At 44.1% G+C, this 20,605-nt stretch overlaps 1 protein-coding gene across 8 annotated transcripts in view; it reads right to left on the bottom strand.

The window, feature by feature from the left end:
* Positions 1 to 20,605, bottom strand: part of LOC138268696 (glutamate decarboxylase 1-like) — a 1,137,623-nt gene that overhangs the window by 220,929 nt on the left and 896,089 nt on the right. For all 8 annotated transcript variants that reach the window (XM_069218676.1, XM_069218622.1, XM_069218640.1 and 5 more), the window contains 2 exons: positions 20,441 to 20,505; positions 20,276 to 20,354 (listed from right to left, as the gene is read on the bottom strand). In XM_069218676.1, the coding sequence (XP_069074777.1) occupies positions 20,276 to 20,354; positions 20,441 to 20,505 (144 nt within the window). The remainder of the gene's footprint in view (positions 1 to 20,275; positions 20,355 to 20,440; positions 20,506 to 20,605) is intronic.

The raw sequence follows: 20,605 nt of genomic DNA, 5'->3' as shown, positions 1-20,605 counted from the left end.
TATCTCCCCGGACTTGCCACCAAAAGTGGGGGCTGTGTCCTTGGGGTGAGCATTTCCATTAGCTGTAACACGAAGCCTGAGCTTTGAGGCTCACTGCTAGGTGTTTCAGTTCCTGCAGGGGGGAGGTATGAAACACCTCCATCCAGTGGAGGCTTTGTTTCTGGCCTCAGAGAGCACAAAGGCTCTCACCCCAGGAGCTGAGAAACTTGCCCCTCAATGGCAGACTGGCAGGCTGGCACAGACCAGTCAGTCTTGCACTGAAGGATTGGGTAAAATACAGGGGGCATCTCTAAAATGTCATCTGTGTGCATTTTGCAATATAATCCAGCACTGGCATCAGTGTGGGTTTATTATTCTGAGAAGTTTGATACCAAACTTCCCAGTATTCAGTGTAGCCAATATGGAGCTGTGGAGTTCGTTTTGACAAACTCCCATACCATATACTTAATATGGCCACACTGTACTTACAATGTCTAAGAATAGACTTAGACACTGTAAGGGCATATTGCTCATGCAGCTATGCCCTTACCTGTAGTATAGTGCTCTCTGCCTTAGGGCTTTAAGGCCTGCTAGAGGGGTGGTTTACCTATGCCACAGGCAGTATTTTGTGTGCATGACATCTTGAGGGGGATGCCATGTCGAATTTGCCTTTTTCTCTCCACCAACATACACAATCTGCAATGGCAGTGTGCGTGCATTAGGTGAGGGGTCCCTTAGGGTGGCACAACACATGCTGCAGCCCATAGGGACCTTCTCTGGTCACAGGGCCCTTGGTGCCACTGGTACCGTTTACAAAGGACTTATCTGTGTGCCAGGGATGTTCCAATTGTGGAAACAATGGTGCATTTTTACTGAAAGAAACTGGTGCTTGGGCTGGTTAGCAGGGTCCCAGCATATTCTCAGTCAAGTCAGCATCAATATCAGGCAAAAAGTGGGGGGTTAACTGCAACAAGGAGCCATTTTCCTACATTGACAATATACAGCTCTTTGCCCACTTGATTTGCTTGGTGTCTCAACATCAAGTTTTCACAAAACACCAAGATTAACTCTCCATGATATTTTGCATTCAGCTTTTTCTCGACTGCCTCCAGTGATAACCTACCTCAGTCGGCTAAGACAGTCTTCGCTGTGTAACCTCCCACTAACTCAGTCACTCTGATGTAGTAACGTTCCAAGAGCTCTTCCTGCTGCTGCAGTGACATTGAAACAACACCATGAAGTTCCCTTGAGGTGCTGCTGCTGTTCTAACCACAAAGCACACATCTTTACTCCTATACTGAACTGACGAAATGATCATTTTGAGTAGCACTTAGAAACAAGTGTATTGTTTGGTTATGACTTTAAAATGGAAGGAGAACGTCAGGCATTTACCAAAACATGAGGTACTTTTATATTATGCTATAAGATATTAATATAAAGTCACATGGGAGATGACCTGTATTAAAAAACTGCCAGATTTCTCATAAAAAGAGTGTAGATAGGTTTATGAGGCAGATAAGTCAGTAGATCGATAGGCAAAAGTAGCAGCGGGTGAGGTGTGTGGATAGATGATGGATGGAAGGATACACGGGTAGGCAGTCATCATGGGTATGTGGGTGGATAGATGGGATAGCTAAACTGGTAGATCGAAAGACAGATGAATAGTGGATGGGAGTGAGTGAGTGGATTGTTGGCCAGGAAGGTCGATGAATAGAGAGCGAGAGAGATAAATAAGTAGAAATTAATATGCAGGATATCTTAGTAGAAAAATCAACAGATAATTGGTGTGGGCGGATGGATGGCTAGGAGAGTAGATCGTTAGGGCAGGTGCAGACAGTGGGTGGGTGGATTGATTCAGGCTGCTAAACTTGACAGACAGGAATGGGAGCAGTGGATGGATAGACAGGTGGATTGATAGATGAGTGGCTAGGAAGGTTGATATATATGAACACACCGAGAGCGACAGAGTGAGTGAGTGAATAGATTGATTGGTTGGTTTAATTGGTAGATAAAGAAAAATGAGTGAAGAAAAGTGAGTGCATTAATGGGAGGATGGATGGATGGATAGATAGGTAGATACATAGAAAGGCAGATCTGTGGATGGATAAATCAGGATTTAAGGATTGTCTGATTAAAGCCACTCGCTGCTCCGAATCAGAAACGTTGGTGTCTGGTGCGTGTAAATCAATTAAATGAAATTGAAGGTTATTAAACCCAATGTTTGTTCAGGTCTATTATGCTTCATTAAAGTTTTCTGTATGCGAAAGGCAGTTTAGGATATTTCTAAGCCCGGCTCCCTGTCACACTGTGTCATGCGGGTGCGCACATACCTCTACATGTATGCTTATTTGGTAAACTGCTAGTCACGATGTAGAATGAAAACAAAGCCAAGCGCCTTGTTGCGCGGTCCCATGTATCTGCACTGAGAACCGCGCTCCTGAGCGGTTCACAGAGGAGCACCAATAGAATCCTCTCCACTCTGCCTTTCGATCCCCTTTCCTTCATAAGCACTGAAGCACAAACTACTTGTGCCACACACAGTGAGATCACTCAGTCCCAGTCAGGAGTGTGCCGTACCATCATTTACTGCTGAAAAGAAATCAGTATTGCTTGGATGAGCTTTCTTTAATGCGTTGAGGAGATTTTAGAATTTGTTGTAAATATCAGACTCCTCACCACCCATCAAATTTCCTTTCTAATTTTATTTAAAGAAGAATGTATAATAGGCTATAAGAAAAAACACTTGACTATTGTAAAAGGAAGTGGAAATATGCCAAACGCTGCCATAAAATAAAGAAAATGGTCATTCTACAGGGAAAAGTTGTTCTCAGTATAATTAGCTGTTATGAAGTCTGCTTTTTCCAATATTCTGATAAATTCTGGCCAGCTAGAATACTTAAAGAGTCTGAGTATCAAAGGAAATAACAACTGGTCCCTGAAAAATATGTCCGATCGTCTATGGCACAGTGCATGTCTTGCTGCAGCCTCTGCTCTGTAAATTCCAGCCCTCCTGGGCTGGCTGAATGACATTAAAGGATGCAGAGGGAGGAGACACATGGGAACTGGCAATAAAACAAGCGATCCTCCGCCCTTACAACTCCGCCCACAACTCAGGCTAATTTACATCACATGACTCTTGATTCTTTTTTAGGGTCAAGCCTGTGTAGCATGCGCTTGGAGATGCGTATCGCTTGCAAGACGCTGTAGTAGTTAGAAAAGGGCTCGGAGCCTCGTCCATGTCACGTCAGTGTCTTTCACTGGTTTGCAGGCTTGCCTTTTAAAATCTGCTTGCTTTCATTAGTGGAAGGCACGCATACTTCATGCCTTTTCCTGTGGTTAGCCCTCCTCGAGCGCCGCGACCAAGTACTGAAAACGTACGAGGCTCGCTGTTTTCCGTACTGTTTGTTGACTACATTTTCTCTTTTTTCGCAGTGCGATCTCGCTTGTTTAGAAGTGCATCCCTTTTTTTTTTTTTAAGTGGACATCATATTTAAACTACTGCAGCATTGCCGTGGGGTGTTGTCAAAGGCTTAATGAGTATAAAATTCCTCCTCTTATGTCCTGAAAATGTTCCACTGAAATACAAGCTTTGTGCTCAAGAGCTTGAACTGACTCATTGAAGGCATTGCTGCACTGATGTTAATGTCAGATACTGTCTCATTAAAGGCATAGCAGCCCTAAAAATGATGTTCGATTGTCTGCAGCGGCTGGGTGGCTACTTGAGGACTGTGGATGTAAAGCCATGGTGCGAGTCTCGCTGAAGCCTCTGCTCTGTCGTACTTCCAAAGCACACTGTAAATTCCAGCCCTCCTGGGCTGGAATTAAAGGAGGCAGAGAGAGGAGATACAAGGGAACTGGCAATAAAAACAAGTGATCCTCTGCCCTTATTGTCAGCACCCGAATTGCAGACAGGCACACTCCATAAAGAAACTCCAAGCCAAGGAATGGCGCAAGCCAGGCAGCTGAGAGAGGGTGCAAGAGCCCACAAAGACCAAATGTGACCAAGATAACAGCCTGATTTATAGCCTTGTTTGCGGTTAACCTAAACTCAGAGCAAGAATGCTCTACAAATGAAAAGGGAAGTTTTCCTAGACAGAGGCAGGAAGTTAAGTTTAAAAAAGTCCCCTACAGACCAGATAAACAGGACAAAGCGTAATTATACAGTAGTTGGTCCCTGCTCCCACACAGAAGGAGTGACAAAGAGGCATGACTGACCACTAGCAAGCAAGCACTTTTAAATGACACTTAAACTAACAAAATAAATAGCTTTAAGCCCACAGTAAGTATACTAAAAGAATACATGAGGTGGACATTTCACAAGTACAGCTTTCTTCTACGTGTTAATAATAGGACAAACTTCCTGACATGAGTGCCACCACATTTCCAAATGTGTCCCTCAAATATGAAAAAAATATGAAAGAGGCCAATAGTTGCTACTGGAGTTCAGTTGAACATAGATGCTGGTATCTGCTTTCACACACCACCTTTAGTTAGACATTGATAATCAACTACAGGAGCACTACATCTTTTCTGCACACATGAAATTAAACAATGTGATTGCAATTTGAGAAGTAAATAGATAATGCAAGTCGTATGGCCAGTGCCTTATAGGTAGCGAATTACCAAGGATACAATTTAATAAAACATCAAAACAGTAAAACAGCTTATGAATAATATTTTCAGAGGGGCATACCATGGTGTTGCCGTAATTTCTATGACTGTTTGAGAAAGCAAGCGTTTTTATTGGAAGTACTCACTCAACACTGTGCTGGATGTCTGGTGCCTGGCTACTGGGTCCTGGGTGCCAGGCAGCTGACAAACTGCCTTGAGACAGTGAGAGTGCACTCGGCTCAGGCCGCCGGTGCTGGCAGAAAGAGACAGGAACTGCTAGCAAAACAATGACGTCCAGGGACTGGTGTGGCAGAGTTAGGGTCACCAGAAGTCCCGGACAGTCCCAGTGTCCCGACACTTTTGTTCATTTTACATTTTACTTTGGGACAAAGGTCAGCTCAACCTGTGAATCAGAAGTGAAAGGTTTGTTCTCCTTTCATGTGCACCTCTGGAGTCTTAAATGGGAGAGGGTGTGTGTGTGAGTGTGTGTGTGTGTGTGTGTCTCTCTCTATATCTCTACACACACACTCTTTTACATGACAGGCCAGATATAAAAATGAGACTAAAGGCTTTAATCCTACTTTTATGTCTAACCTGTCCCCGTTTTTTATTTTCGAAATCTGGTCACCCTAGGCAGAGTGAGCAGCCGTGTCACTGGAGATGACATCCAGTTACGCTATCCCACAGCGTATGTGTTTGCTTTGCTTTTGCCGCCCTAAGTGCGCCGGTTATGCCAAGACGTGGGTCCCGGGCTCACTGTGCCACTGGATTCAAGCTAGCCTGGCTGATGAGGGGTGAAACCCCGAAACCGGTCCCAGGATGCTTGTTTCCGGTCCAGGGAGAACCTGGCCTGGCAGTTCGGGCTGGACTGTTCCCATGAGGAACAGGGTCAAGACTGATTTGCATATGGCTGGGTTCAAACTGGGGTGGCATGGTGAGCAAAATAATGGATGGATTAAACCCAGATCTGTGACTGGGGGTGAATGTTTGATTGGTTCCGCATTCCGTCCATCCAGTTACGCTATCCCACAGCGTATGTGTTTGCTTTGCTTTTGCCGCCCTAAGTGCGCCGGTTATGCCCAGACGTGGGTCCCGGGCTCACTGTGCCACTGGATTCAAGCTAGCCTGGCTGATGAGGGGTGAAACCCCGAAACCGGTCCCAGGATGCTTGTTTCCGGTCCAGGGAGAACCTGGCCTGGCAGTTCGGGCTGGACTGTTCCCATGAGGAACAGGGTCAAGACTGATTTGCATATGGCTGGGTTCAAACTGGGGTGGCATGGTGAGCAAAATAATGGATGGATTAAACCCAGATCTGTGACTGGGGGTGAATGTTTGATTGGTTCCGCATTCCGTCCATCCAGTTACGCTATCCCACAGCGTATGTGTTTTGCTTTACTGGAGATGGGGATACCATGGGCAAACAAATCCTGTCATGCTGCACCCCTTGCACACAGTCCACTTTAACCACTAATTGAGGTCACAAGGGTGACGGAATTGATGGTTCAGGCTGAAGAGGCCGTCTGAACCATCAAGTATGGCTTGAGCCGCATACAATGCAATAGGTCTGCATTTGCGAGAGTTAGAGCTATTGGCATTGTAAATGCCTAATTGGACTTTTCTTGCCACATAAATTGGTCAACCCTATCTCATAATTTGGTCCTTTCCTACCTTGAATATAACTAAAGCACTTCAATTTACCTTCGTCCTCTATCTGGAGCAAAAAATTAAAATGTTGCCATTTAGCATCCTTTAATGGGGCACCAAAATAAAAGTGCTTCCCATTAGCCATTCAGATAGCGAAAAAATGTCCCACAGCTGCAAATGTAGAGGAGTTTATCATATTTTTAAATCCAGTGGTATCGTGGGTGTATTATAATCTGTCCATAGTGACTAAAATCGGCAACCTTCTCCCTGTTGGGTGCTTCTTGCAGACAAATGAAACTTCTGTTGCAACTGAAACGTCACACATCAGAAAGATGACAAACTATGAAGCGACCCACACTTTCTTTCAGTGCCGTTTTTCAAATCATGCACACTGGTGTAACACTGGCAGCTTCAACTTGCCACCCTTCCTAAAATATATATCCAGCGGAAGAAGGGGTGTGGATTATAAGCCTTTTCTGTAGCCAAGTTGAGTAGTTATTTCTTTTGCCCAATAGACCCGTGTAGTACAAGGCACTTATAAAAGTCAGTAGATCGCCATCCTCTGTCAGACAGATTACAAAGCGACAGTGAGAAGCAACTACAGAAGGAGTAATAATTACCTCATGGGTACCATTTACAATTAAGGCAAATGATAAATACATGCCTTCTAATTTTTTTAACTCGAGGATAAAGTTGGGGTTTCACTGTCACGTCTGACGTGAAAGAGTAAGAAATACACATAACACTAAACAGGGTGTTCATTAGCAGATAAAGGCATACACAAAGTAGTTACCGCAAGCTTTTTACCAGCAGAAATAATTCTGAGTAAATAAAATTCAAGGAGAATACATTTTTTTCCAGGCAGTGCTAGTTACAACGCTTTTCAGATCAAACTGTACTTACGGGAACCCCCCAAGCACACAATATTTATGTCAATTCTTTGCTGCACATCAGCAAATGCTTTGATAAAACATGCACTACCTACAAAAACACAACTAGTTGCGACGAGTACGAACATGAAAACAAAACGAAATGGGAACAGAGAAGTAAGGCATCAATGAAAGCATAGTGATATATCCTCCCTTTAAGGGATGTAGATTATCAAACATGGCCGTAGAGCTTGTATATGTTTGAGAATGTAGCCAAGGATAGCGAGTGAGAACGCAGCTACTTAAAACGAATGTGGTGGTAGCACGTGGGTGAGCTCATCTACAGTGCCTAAACGTTCAGCCACTTGTGTCGCCTGGGTGTGCAGTTCCCAACCACAGGCAAACCTCCATCTCTGGACTACGGAATTGGGGCCATTACTAAAAATTACTGCGGAATTGGGGCCATTACCAATAAAATGTCAATAAAGAACATTCCATCCACAAATCTGCAATAAAAAAGGCAACTAACTTGTTTTAAAGAGATAAGCCCCCTGCAGGAGCATCCTACAGCTCATCCGGCACTCAGGTTGGCACTGCAAACTGACCCTCGCATATATTAATCATTTGTTATTGGAAATCGGTTCCTGGGGCAGGCTTCAGAAAGCAATGAAAACAAGAAAAACTAGGCAGGAAAAATGTGGAGTCCCGGGTTTTTCTGGGGTTAAAGAGGCGCCTCTTTTATTGCAGAGCTTGACTTCTGAAGCAATAGAATTCTGAAAACGAAAACAGAGGTTCTCTGAAGAGCAGTGCAATACCGTTGTTCATTTAGTTTCAATGATGTAGGATGGACCAGCTGCTGTGTGAAGGAGGGGGCAGGAATGAACGATCTGCAGAATTTGGAGCTCACATTTCAACACTCTCGTGCCATGGTGAAACATGAAAGGGGGCACTCCCACTCCAAGAGTACACATGCTACCTACCTCCTCGGAAGAAAGAAAAAAAAGCATTTGAACTGCAATGGGTCTCGCGTTCGCTCGAGTTAGAGCTATTCGAGTTTTCTTGCCACACAAACTGAAAAGAAAAAGCAAAACAGTTGACATAAGGGGCCGGGTCAAAGCGCTGCGTGAGCTCGCAGAGATAGACAAAAGGAACAAGCATTTGCAATGCAAGAACAGAAAATGCGCTAGAGAGAGTAAGGAATGGAATAAACAAAGTCACACATGACTGCAGATTAAAATAAGTAATAGACTAGAGCCCTGTTAACAGAAACAGACTGGAGCCACCGAACCATCCAGAGCTCTGGTCAAATGCTATTGGCCTATGAAAAAAGTAATCCCTAAGCAGATGCTACATAGGCAGAAGTGGAAAGGTACAAGTACTAGGGCCAAAAAAGCAAAGGACACTAAAACAAAACAGTGAAAAAGCAGAGACCCCACAAAGAAGTATAGCAGTATACACTAAAGTATATACAAGATGTCTCAAATGCTCGACCTAAAAAGGGGGGAATTCAAACAAAGTATGTCCGTGAATAAATAAATAAATAAAAGGGGAAATCATACAAGACTAATTTACTTGTCTAATGTGTCCAGCGCTAGGAGCGATACCAACATTCAATTAGAGGCAAAGAGGGAGAAGAGGAGAAGAAAGCTCATGAGACTAGTCGCAATGTTAGAATGGGTAATTCTGTATAGCTATTACTTATATACAAGAGTAGTGGATATGAAAAACAGAAAATGCCTGTTAGAAACACTGGGTTGGAAACACAAGCATCATTGGAGGTGCATGACTGAAGAAAGAAAATTCTTAACCAGAAAATTCAGCAGGAATTCACATATCTCAAAAGATAAGAAAAGAAAATATATAATATAAAGGAGAGAACACAAATTAAAAGTGAAATTCAGCATCTGAATCAACAAAAATCAGCAAACTATGCAAAAAGGATTACAAAGCTAATGATAGGTCAATTATATCACAGAATTCCATTTGTCTAGTGTTTTCAGATCCTGGGTCGTTGCAACACAAATCATAATCCACTTGGATTCACATGTGTTTAGTAAACATTGAACTTCCCCTCCCCTAGGGGGGAGTTCGGCCTGATCAACAACTTGCCATCTTAAATGATGACTCTGAGTCCGGCTTTTGAAACCCCACTAGACACCAGGGATTTTTTTTTCTTTTTCTGAAACTGTCAAAAGGGAGCGACCCCTTGGGCAAGGGTCGCTCCCAGGGGGGGGCATTGTTTTGGGAAGGCCTTTTCTGCCCCCCCAGGGGGGGCAGAAACCTCTAGGCACCAGGGATCATTTCTTTTTTTTTTGACTTTATGTTATGTTTTCTTTTTTTTTTAGGTGGGTCGCTCCCCTAGGGGGCAAATTATATTTAGGCCATTTCTGCTCCCCTTGGGGGCAGATTGGCCTATTTTGATGAGGCAGAAACCATTAGACACCAGGGACTTTTTTTTTTGCGTGAATTTCACGCAAGGGGAGCGACCCCTTAGGCAAGGGTCGCTCCCTGGGGGGGAGGGGGAATTATTTTAGGCCATTTCTGCCCCCTGGGGGGTAAATCATCATATTTTGATTAGGCTGATCTGCCCCCAAGGGGGGCAGAAACCACTAGGCACCAGGGATTTTTTATTTTTTTTTGTTTTACAGATGGGGAGCGACCCCTTGGACAAGGGTTGCTCCCCTGGAGGGGCAAATTGTATTTAGGCCATTTCTGCCCGCTTTGGGGGCAGATCGGCCGATTTTAGGTAAAACCACTAGGCACCAGGGATCTTTTTTTTGCGCCGTCACGCAAGGGGAGCGACCTTGTAGGCAAGGGTCGCTCCCCGGGGTGGGGGGGCAAATTTATTTTAGGCCATCTCTGCCCCCTTGGGGGCAGATCGGCCTATTGGTATTAGGCCGATCTGCCCCCAGGGGGGGCAGAAACCTCTAGGCGCCAGGGCAATTTTTTTTTTTTGTGTTTTTTTTTTGTTTGTTTGTTTTTTTAGAGATGGGGAGCGACCCATCAGGCAAGGGTCGCTCCCCTGGGGGGCAAATTGTATTTAGACCATTTATGCCCCCCTTGGGGGCAGATTGGTCGATTTTAGGTCAATCTGCCCCAAGGGGGCAGAAACCACTAGGCACCGGGGATTTGTTTTTTGGCGCCAATGTCACGCAGGGGGAGCGACCCCGTAGGCAAGGGTCCCTCCCGGGGGGGGGGGGCAGGTTAGGGGGGCAAGTTTATTTTAGGCCATTTCTGCCCCCCCTGAGCCTATTATTAGGCCGATCTGGCATCGGGGGCAGAAACCTCTAGGCTCCAGGGCAAAAAAAAATAATTTGTGTTTTTTTTGTTGTTTGTTTGTTTTTTTAGCGCTGGGGAGCGACCCATCAGGCAAGGGTCGCTCCCCTGGGGGGCAAATTGTATTTAGACCATTTATGCCCCCCTTGGGGGCAGATTGGTCAATTTTAGGTCAATCTGCCCTCAAGGGGGCAGAAACCACTAGGCACCGGGGATTTGTTTTTTGGCGCCAATGTCACGCAGGGGGAGCGACCCCGTAGGCAAGGGTCGCTCCCCTGGGGGGCAAACTGTATTTAGACCATTTCTGCCCCCCTTGGGGGCAGATTGGTCAATTTGAGGTCAATCTGCCCCCAAGGGGGCAGAAACCACTAGGCACCGGGGATTTATTTTTGGGCGCCAATGTCACGCAGGGGGAGCGACCCCGTAGCCAAGGGTCGCTCCGGGGGGGTGCTGGTTGGGGGGGGCAAATTTATTTTAGGCCATTTCTGCCCCCCTGAGCCTATTATTAGGCCGATCTGCCCCCGGGGGGGGGGGGGGCAGAAACCTCTAGGCTCCAGGGCGAATTTTTTTTTGTGTTTTTTTTTTGTTTGTTTGTTTTTTTAGAGATGGGGAGCGACCCATCAGGCAAAGGTCGCTCCCCTGGGGGTAAATTGTATTTAGACCATTTCTGCCCCCCTTGGGGGCAGACTGGCCGATTTTAGGTCAATCTTCCCCCAAGGGGGCAGAAACCACTAGGCACCTGGGATTTGTTTTTTGGCGCCAATTTCACGCAGGGGTAGCGACCCCGTAGCCAAGGGTCGCTCCCGGGGGGGGGGGGGGGGGGTTGGTGCGGGTTGGGGGGGGCAAATTTATTTTAGGCCATTTCTGACCCCCATGAGCCTATTATTAGGCCAAGAAACCTCTAGGCGCCAGGGCGAATTTTGTTTTGTGTTTTTTTTTTTGTTTGTTTGTTTTTTTAGAGATGGGGAGCGACCCATCAGGCAAAGGTCGCTCCCCTGGGGGTAAATTGTATTTAGACCATTTCTGCCCCCCTTGGGGGCAGATTGGCCGATTTTAGGTCAATCTTCCCCCAAGGGGGCAGAAACCACTAGGCACCCGGGATTTGTTTTTATGCGCCAATGTCACGTATGGGGACCGAACCCGTAGGCAAGGGTCGCTCCTGGGCAGGGGGGGTTTGGAGGGGTGGGGGGTCAAATTTATTTTAGGGCATTTCTGCCCCCCCCCCCCCGGGGCCGGCTGAGCTAGAGGCCAAAATCCACAGGTAGGCACTTTGCAAAAAACATGTTGTGTCCATGTTGTGTTTTGGGCCATTTCCTTTCGTGGGCGCTAGGCCTACCCACACAAGTGAGGTACCATTTTTATCGAAAGACTTAGGGGAATGCTGGGTGGAAGGAAATTTGTGGCTCCTCTCAGATTCCAGAACTTTCTGTCACCGAAATGAGAGGAAAAAGTGTTTTTTGGCCAAATTTTGATGTTTGCAAAGGACTCTGGGTAACAGAACCTGGTCAGAGCCCCGCAAGTCACCCCATCTTGGATTCCCCTAGGTCTCTAGTTTTCAAAAATGCGCTGGTTTGCTAGGTTTCCCCAGGTGCCGGCTGAGCTAGAGGCCAAAATCCACAGGTAGGCACTGTTTTCTATGAAAAAATGTGATGTGTCCACGTTGTGTTTTGGGCCATTTCCTGTCGCGGGCGCTAGGCCTACCCACACAAGTGAGGTATCATTTTTATAGGGAGACTTGGGGGAACGCTGGGTGGAAGGAAAATTGTGGCTCCTCTCAGATTCCAGAACTTTCTGCCACAGAAATGTGAGGAACATGTGTTTTTTTTAGCCAAATTTTGAGGTTTGCAAAGGATTCTGGGTAACAGAACCTGGTCCGAGCCACACAAGTCACCCCATCTTGGATTCCCCTAGGTCTCTAGTTTTCAGAAATGCACAGGTTTGGTAGGTTTCCCTAGGTGGCGGCTGAGCTACAGGCTAAAATCTACAGGTAGGCACTTTGCAAAAAACACCTCTGTTTTCCTTCAAAAATTTGGATGTGTCCACGTTGCGCTTTGGGGCGTTTCCTGTTGCGGGCGCTAGGCCTACCCACACAAGTGAGGTATCATTTTTATTGGGAGACGTGGGGGAACGCTGGGTGGAAGGAAATTTGTGGCTCCTCTCAGATTCCAGAACTTTCTGCCACAGAAATTTGAGGAACATGTGTTTTTTTAGCCAAATTTTGAGGTTTGCAAAGGATTCTGGGTAACAGAACCTGGTCCGAGCCACACAAGTCACCCCATCTTGGATTCCCCTAGGTCTCTAGTTTTCAGAAATGCACAGGTTTGGTAGGTTTGCCTAGGTGGCGGCTGAGCTACAGGCCAAAATCTTCAGGTAGGCACTTTGCAAGAAACACCTCTGTTTTCCTTCAAAAATTTGGATGTGTCCACGTTGCGCTTTGGGGCGTTTCCTGTCGCGGGCGCTAGGCCTACCCACACAAGTGAGGTATCATTTTTATCGGGAGACGTGGGGGAACGCTGGGTGGAAGGAAATTTGTGGCTCCTCTCAGATTCCAGAACTTTCTGCCACAGAAATGTGAGGAACATGTGTTTTTTTAGCCAAATTTTGAGGTTTGCAAAGGATTCTGGGTAACAGAACCTGGTCCAAGCCACACAAGTCACCCCATCTTGGATTCCCCTAGGTCTCTAGTTTTCAGAAATGCACAGGTTTGGTAGGTTTCCCTAGGTGGCGGCTGAGCTACAGGCCAAAATCTACAGGTAGGCACTTTGCAAAAAACACCTCTGTTTTCTGTGATGTGTCCACGTTGTGTTTTGGGGCATATCCTGTCGCGGGCGCTAGGCCTACCCACACAAGTGAGGTATCATTTTTATCGGGAGACTTGGGGGAACATAGAATAGCAAAACAAGTGTTATTGCCCCTTGTCTTTCTCTACATTTTTCCCTTCCAAATGTAAGACAGTGTGTAAAAAAGATGTCTATTTGAGAAATGCCCTGTAATTCACATGCTAGTATGGGCACCCCGGAATTCAGAGATGTGCAAATAACCACTGCTTCTCAACACCTTATCTTGTGCCCATTTTGGAAATACAAAGGTTTTCTTGATAGCTATTTTTTACTCTTTATATTTCAGCAAATGAATTGCTGTATACCCGGCATAGAATGAAAACCCACTGCAGGGTGCAAGTCATTTATTGGCTCTGGGTACCTAGAGTTCTTGATGAACCTACAAGCCGTATATATCCCCGCAACCAGAAGAGTCCAGCAGACGTAACAGTATATTGCTTTCGAAAATCTGACATTGCAGGAAAAAGTTACGGAGTAAAACGTAGAGAAAAATTTATGTTTTTTTCACCTCAATTTCAATATTTTTCTTTTTCAGTTGTTATTTTCTGTAGGAAACCCTTGTAGGATCTACACAAATTCCCCCTTGCTGAATTCAGAATTTTGTCTACTTTACAGAAATGTTGCGGTTTCTGGGATCCAGCATTGGTTTCATGCCCATTTCTGTCACTGACTGGAAGGAGGCTGAAAGCACAAAAAATCGTAAAAATGGGGTATGTTCCAGTAAAATGCCAAAATTGTGTTGAAAAATTGGGTTTTCTGATTCAAGTCTGCCTGTTCCTGAAAGCTGGGAAGCTGGTGATTTTAGCACCGCAAACCCTTTGTTGATGCCCTTTTCAGGGGAAAAAACACAAGCCTTCTTCTGCAGCCCCTTTTTCCCATTTTTTTGAAAAAAACGAAATTTTCAATGTATTTTGGCTAATTTCTTGGCCTCCTTCTGGAGAACCCACAAAGTCTGGGTACCTCTAGAATCCCTAGGATGTTGGAAAAAAAGGATGCAAATTTGGCGTGGGTAGCTTATGTGAACAAAAAGTTATTAGGGCCTAAGTGCGAACTGCTCCAAATAGCCAAAAAAAGGCTCGGCACAGGACGGGGAAAAGGCCTGGCAGCGAAGGGGTTAATTGTGAGGACTTTGGCAGAGGTTTCAAAACAAATAATATATTTGATCTATATAAATATGATTTGAGATCATGGTCAGCAAAAATATCTACTAGCTGTAATGCACATTCTTCGACTTGATAGGGAGTTGTCTGGATTGCAAAACCTGAAATGACAGTGTGTTCTTCAAGAGCTAACATAGTTCCCTCCTGTGTATTGATCCTGTTGTTTGCTTGATTACACGGAGCCTTTGAAGGCAAAGTGTCTGATAGCCTTAAAACAGTACTTTTTCTGTCATTTGTAAGACATGAAGAGCTGGTGCTCTCTTTTCCTAGTGCTGTTTCTTCTGTAGTTGAAACATCTGCTTGCTTATTCAACAGGTTAAAGGCTTTCTCCATAATCTGCAGTGTCCAGGAAATTTCTGTCTGGTCCGACACTGCTGGTTTATCAGTCTCATTTTTAGATGCGGTTTCTGTTCTCAACACTCTTCGGCCTTCTTTCATAATTCTTTGTTTCTGCCTTTTCTTTCATTTCAAATTTCAAAAGACCTAACTTATTCCTGCTTTAGAAATGTAGAAAACACATTTTCTATCCTTTTTGTCTCCATCAAGGGCTCTACAGAAACCACTTTGCAACCTAGACCTGTTATGGGCGAAGATAAGTTATTAACAGTCACATCATATAATACAGCTATTTTAGGTACACCCTGCATAAGCCTCACACTCTCCCCAGATATTTGAGTGGTACCTCAGGAATCCAATGGATCAGTTTGGGTCATTTTATGACTGGGTCATGACACACCATCATCTGATCTTACAGTAACACTGCAGCTCCTTTGTTAATATTTGATGCTGACCAAGTTTTATCCTTAGCCTTAAGATCTTTTTTCCTCAGAATAATGATGCTAATTCTTTACTAGCTTCATCATTAATTAACAATAGATGCCAGTTTTTTATTAATTGGAGCTAACCAATTGAGATTACTTGATATCTTTCTCCCATAGGGTCACATTCATTGAGCTAGGAGAACTCCTTTAGGTGTTAGATCTAGGTTGATCAACTGAGCGCTATTGCTTACAAGGGCACTGTCATCTTGTATACAGGACAACTCAATCAGGCATGGTAGAGAGAATCTTCTTTGTTCAATGTGCCCATGAGTGTCCTCTATTGGAGGTTTCTTTGTAGGGCTTGTATCCCATAATGTGAGATTCTCAGAGAGCATTGAACATAACAGCATGCCAGTTTCATCCTCACTCTCCTAGATTACTCAAGGTTGATTCATCACTTAATTAGTTGAAATCACCAAGCAAATTCCCTGTAACTTTAGTTTCTGATTGCCTTTCATTTAATGTGTCCCAAATATTGGAAAAGTCTATACTTGTACCAGTTAGAAACAGAGGTATGACCTTTCTTTGTATGCCAATTTCACTTGTCTTCTTTATAGCTTCTGAACTAGACTCCTGACTAATACAGGAAGGATACACTATTCCTTCCTGAACCTAATTCCTTGGTCACATTAGTATGCACATCCACATGGACTTTCCTGGACAGGGAGCTTAGAATGAGATTCTGGGCTCAGCAATTAGATCCCTTCCATCCATAACATGGCTGGCTATTGGTGAAAATTAAATCTTTATTGGCCATAGGGCCTGACCCTGCCTCTGTCATATCAGGATCACACAGTGTGGATTTTCTACCAGGTACTTGTACCGAGCCTTTATATGTGTCTTGACCGGACCATAACCTATTTTTCGTTGAGGAAGCTGTTTCTTTCACAATTAGTTTCATAAAGGCTCTAATTATTATATATTTGGTTGGCTTTGCGACACATTGCCTCATTATTAGCTGTTTTTTATACACTTCCCTAGATCTTAATACCCGTAGCGGGCTCTGACAAGATTGCACATTACTACATTGTATCTTAGGAGAGGCCTCCAGTCTAGATGCCCTGATAGTTGGTGTTCCAGATTCGACAATGTATGGTCTGGAGTTATGTTTCACAGATGTATCCAGTTTTTACCCTTTCCTTGCTTTGCCTTAACTCACCTTGCTTTTTACCTTGTCTTACCTACTTATATTGCTTTTTATTACGTTGGTCTTGTCCTGCCTTTTAGGCGTCTACGGGTCTCCATTAGTAACAGAATAGGAGAGTAGGTAGATCTTACAGAGGAAGAAGAATAACTTGTGGCTAAGGCGCGGTGCCCATACCAAACACCAGTCCACAGGTGCAGCATGAACAGCTGGCAGTTGCTATGGTGTGGTAATAACCTGATCAGCCCATATGGTTACAGGAACCAGTGATCGCCAAATGATCTCCAGTTGATGGCCTTATGGATGAAGGCTGATTGCAATAAGCCCTACAGCTAGATTATTACTCCCCTCCCCTACAACCCAGTGTGGGAGGCAGCAAACTATAAAGAACAGCTGCAACATCCTGCCCACAGCATACAGCTTGCCTTTTTGACCTCAACCTCAGGGGGTTTGGCAGAAGGGTAACATGGTGTTGGCTGTTCTGGCTGCAATAGGTGCTTAATGCAGCCTGGAAATGTGTGTGGCATTCTTTCAATTCTTTGTGTAATTTATATTATTTTGTAATCCACACTTTGCTGCTTTTGGTGCATGGTATGTTCTTTTGCTCTGGCTACAATGATCTACAATGATCTATAAAGTGGCCTATTAAATGTCAGTAGCACATGAGCAAATGGAACTACAAACTAAAACCTACAAACGACTAAACAGCCATACCAGAAGACACTTCCTGATGATAGGTTGGAGTTCCCGTTTTTGCAATAGTATGGCACTCTCAATGACAGTATTAGCTGTTAATAATCAAATAAAATAATTGTTATTAATCAAATCGAAATTATGTGGTCAAAATCAGACTCAAAATCAGGACTTCTCGAAATTCTGCTTCACTTCACTCTACTTAACAGTAGACAGGCCCACAAGTAACACTGTGGCCACCTTCACACTGGTCTCACCTTCCCCACATAGCACAAGCCCTCCTCCTGTCCACACTCCCCCTCACCACTGTTGCAGCAGCTGTGGGGCCTCACTCACTGGCAGACTCCACCAAAACTAGTAAAGCCTAATGTGTGGTGTAACAGTAGCAAACAGGTGCCAGCATCGGATGAACAGGTGAAAGCATGCAGGAGGGAACCGGTGGGGCACGAGCATTCCTTGCTGCTTCCGTCATCATCCAGCAAGTGATGCATCAGCATGCCATACTTAGAGGGAGGAGCAGGGTACTCAGCAGTACAGCAATACTTAAGTTAGATAAAAATGCATTATTTTTTAGGCAATTACCTTGGATGGATCATACAAGTTCTCGCTATACTATCATCAAAAACTCTCAAGCTTGTCTCTCCTGGTTACTGATCATGGTTACAGAAATGTATTCAAGGTAAGGAAATCCCTCTTCCCCTCTGGCCTTCCACCTGCTTCATTCCCCCTCTTCTCTCCATTTTGATAAGGAAGCCTCCCCCTTTCTACATTTCTGACTAATTTATCCCCCCTGCTCTTCTTTCCTGTTTGCCCCTCACCTTCTCCTTCTCCCTGGCCTTCTTGGTTCCCCTATCCCACGCCCTGGAGGCTCTTTTCCTTGTTTGAATCCTCAGCTCCTTTTCTCCCTTCTGGGCTGTTTTTTCCCTTACCCTCCTGAATATCCCACCTTTGCTATTCTCCTGCTAAGAATAGACGATGGCCCACGTTAACCTGATTCTCCTACTCAATGCTAGGAAGCTCTTTTCTCACACTGCATCCTGTGATACAGACACTATGTGCTCACACATATGCCCAGACTGACACCCATTGTTAGGAACTGCCCTCTAGCCAAGACCTCCCACCTCAGAAATTCAAACATACAGAATATAGTGAAATTCAGCCTCACTAAGGCAACCTAATAGGAAACGTCCCACAGTCCTCATGTAACATGCACCCTACACAATGTCAGCAAATGGCAGTCCTTATTGACCAACAAGAAGCAACATGAAATTTGGCTGAATGAGTTCACACACAACATTCTGAACTCACTAGTCTCACTGGCTAAAACATTCTTACTAAACTCTAATGTGTGTTGTGAATGAGAACAAGCAAACTGACCCACCCATTAACCTATCCCTAACCATTAGATCCTTATAATCTTTAAACAAAATATGGGACTCAACATATCAGGGTTACTGTTGGTAAAGCTGGTAGAGTGGTAAATGATCAATCTCAAAAGAGTGGGGGTTGATCTAAGTTTTCAAGCTCATATTTGGTGTGGTTTCAGATCCTTTGAGCCAGCCAGCATTTCACCTCTATTTAGCAAGCAGTTTATAGTTGGAATCCAGAATTTAACAGAACTAGCCTTTGACAATATGAAAAGGGATTTTCAAAGATCAAACAACATATCAATTTTTCATTTAAAGGGTTTATAAAGTAAATTATGGCACATACTACAGTAGCCATTCAGTGAATGATGTCACCATAGCTGTCAGAACCCACCTCTGGCCATCAGTGCAAGGGCAGAGCAACCCTTTGGTTTAGTGGATGGTTTTAAAGCCAAACTGCTATGGTAATTGTTGGGCAGCAGCCTTGACTTCTAGCGGTATGGTCAAAGAGAGGCACCAGTACACCAAATATGATAGGCCTTCCTGTTTCCTGAAGTCTGTATGCAAACTCTATTGTAGCGAGTAAGATTAGATATTGCAATGGGTGTTATTTCATGTCTAGGATGTAATATGGTGTCTGGGTTGACCTAGCCTTGACAGTTGTAGTCTGTTCATGTCCAGTCAGCCTAAGGTGCTGATGGCTGGATATTTGGCATTTCGCCGTACCATCTGCTTCAATTGGTAGCATCACTAACCATACTGGGCTGTATCCTGATGTAGTGACATATCAGGTACATTTTGTGGAAAGTATTTTACCTGGTGGACTGGTCGTTGGGGGAATACCCTGCTAGTTTCCATCCTTACAAAGAGAAGGCAATGCTAGCATTTGAGTAGGTAGCTGGGCGGAGGAGGGGGTGCAATGCCATGATTTCCTGATCGTCTTTCCTGTTCTAATTTGTTTACTGTGCTGGGTCTTGGATAGTGGCTCATCAAATAATGTTCACATTTAACACTTTAAACTGATTGATAAGAATGTATCTAAATGAATTCTCTTTTATCCCTCTACCGCAGACTCAATTAGTCCCTGCTGGTAGGAAATAAAACTTTGGTTGTGGCCAGTTTAACACAGTTTTATAAGTCTGTGTTTCATTATCTCTCCTATACAAGTTCACTTTGAGTTGAACAAGTGTATTTATGCACATGTATGGTCATGGGATCAGGTACATAGTGGATGAGGTAACCTGAATGTATGCCATGACCCCTCATATCACAGTATTAAACTCTGGGTATCAGTGCTAGCCTATAGGGATTGTATGCAGTCAGTTGGGCATGGCATGCATATGCTAGGGCCATTGATATGTCAGCAGGGGTCAATCGCAACCCAGTTGTGTGGCCCTGTCATGATTATCTCATGCTCTCTTTTCTGTTTTGCTTGTTTGCTGAACTAGATGATTGTTGGTAGTCCAGAAAGTAATGCTTAGATAAAATGATTTAAAGTAATAAAACAATAAAGCTAAATCAAATAAGTTTAACTCAGGCTCCCTAAAACCAATTAAATTGAGTTTAATTGCAGTTATTTCTGTCTTTGAATCAAGCTTTTTCAAGGTATAGTAAGTGTAACTATGCATGAGTTCTGATGTTTGGGAACACCACCAAATGCTATGAGTTATTTGAGCTACCTGGGTATTTTATTCAAATCTGTTCAAAGGATGCAATTCTATCAAATCCTTACTAAGTAAACATATATAGCATAAGTTAAGTTACCAATTACTGTTAGAAGGTCTCACAGAAACTGGTGATAGGACCTTCTTCCTAGAAATGAAAACATGTTATTCATTCATGAAGGAGAAGAAAGAAAGTGGTCCATTTACCTTTTCCCGCACAAGGAAGGCAGAGCACTGCAGTGGAACACCCATCATCTTGTGTGGATTCCATGTGACAGAGTTAGCCCTAGGTAGTTAAACCATGTATTAAATTACAAATATGTTAACTACAGGTTAGTTAAATCAGACAGACATATGAAATTAATTACAAACCTTTCAATGCCACCCAGTTTAAAGGAATGCTTCTTTGACAGCAGAAGTCCACCACCCCAGGCAGCCTAGCAGAAAGAAAATGCAGATGTTCAAATTGAAAAAAATAATAATTTATTATTATATATTATTTGAAGAACTTGTTTCTATAACTTGCAACTAAAATAA

This window comes from Pleurodeles waltl, chromosome 2_1 (genome assembly GCF_031143425.1).
Source record: "Pleurodeles waltl isolate 20211129_DDA chromosome 2_1, aPleWal1.hap1.20221129, whole genome shotgun sequence".
Classification (NCBI taxonomy): Eukaryota; Metazoa; Chordata; class Amphibia; order Caudata; family Salamandridae; genus Pleurodeles; species Pleurodeles waltl.
Note: the sequence above shows the minus strand (reverse complement) of the source record. Positions and strands in the feature narration are given on the sequence as shown.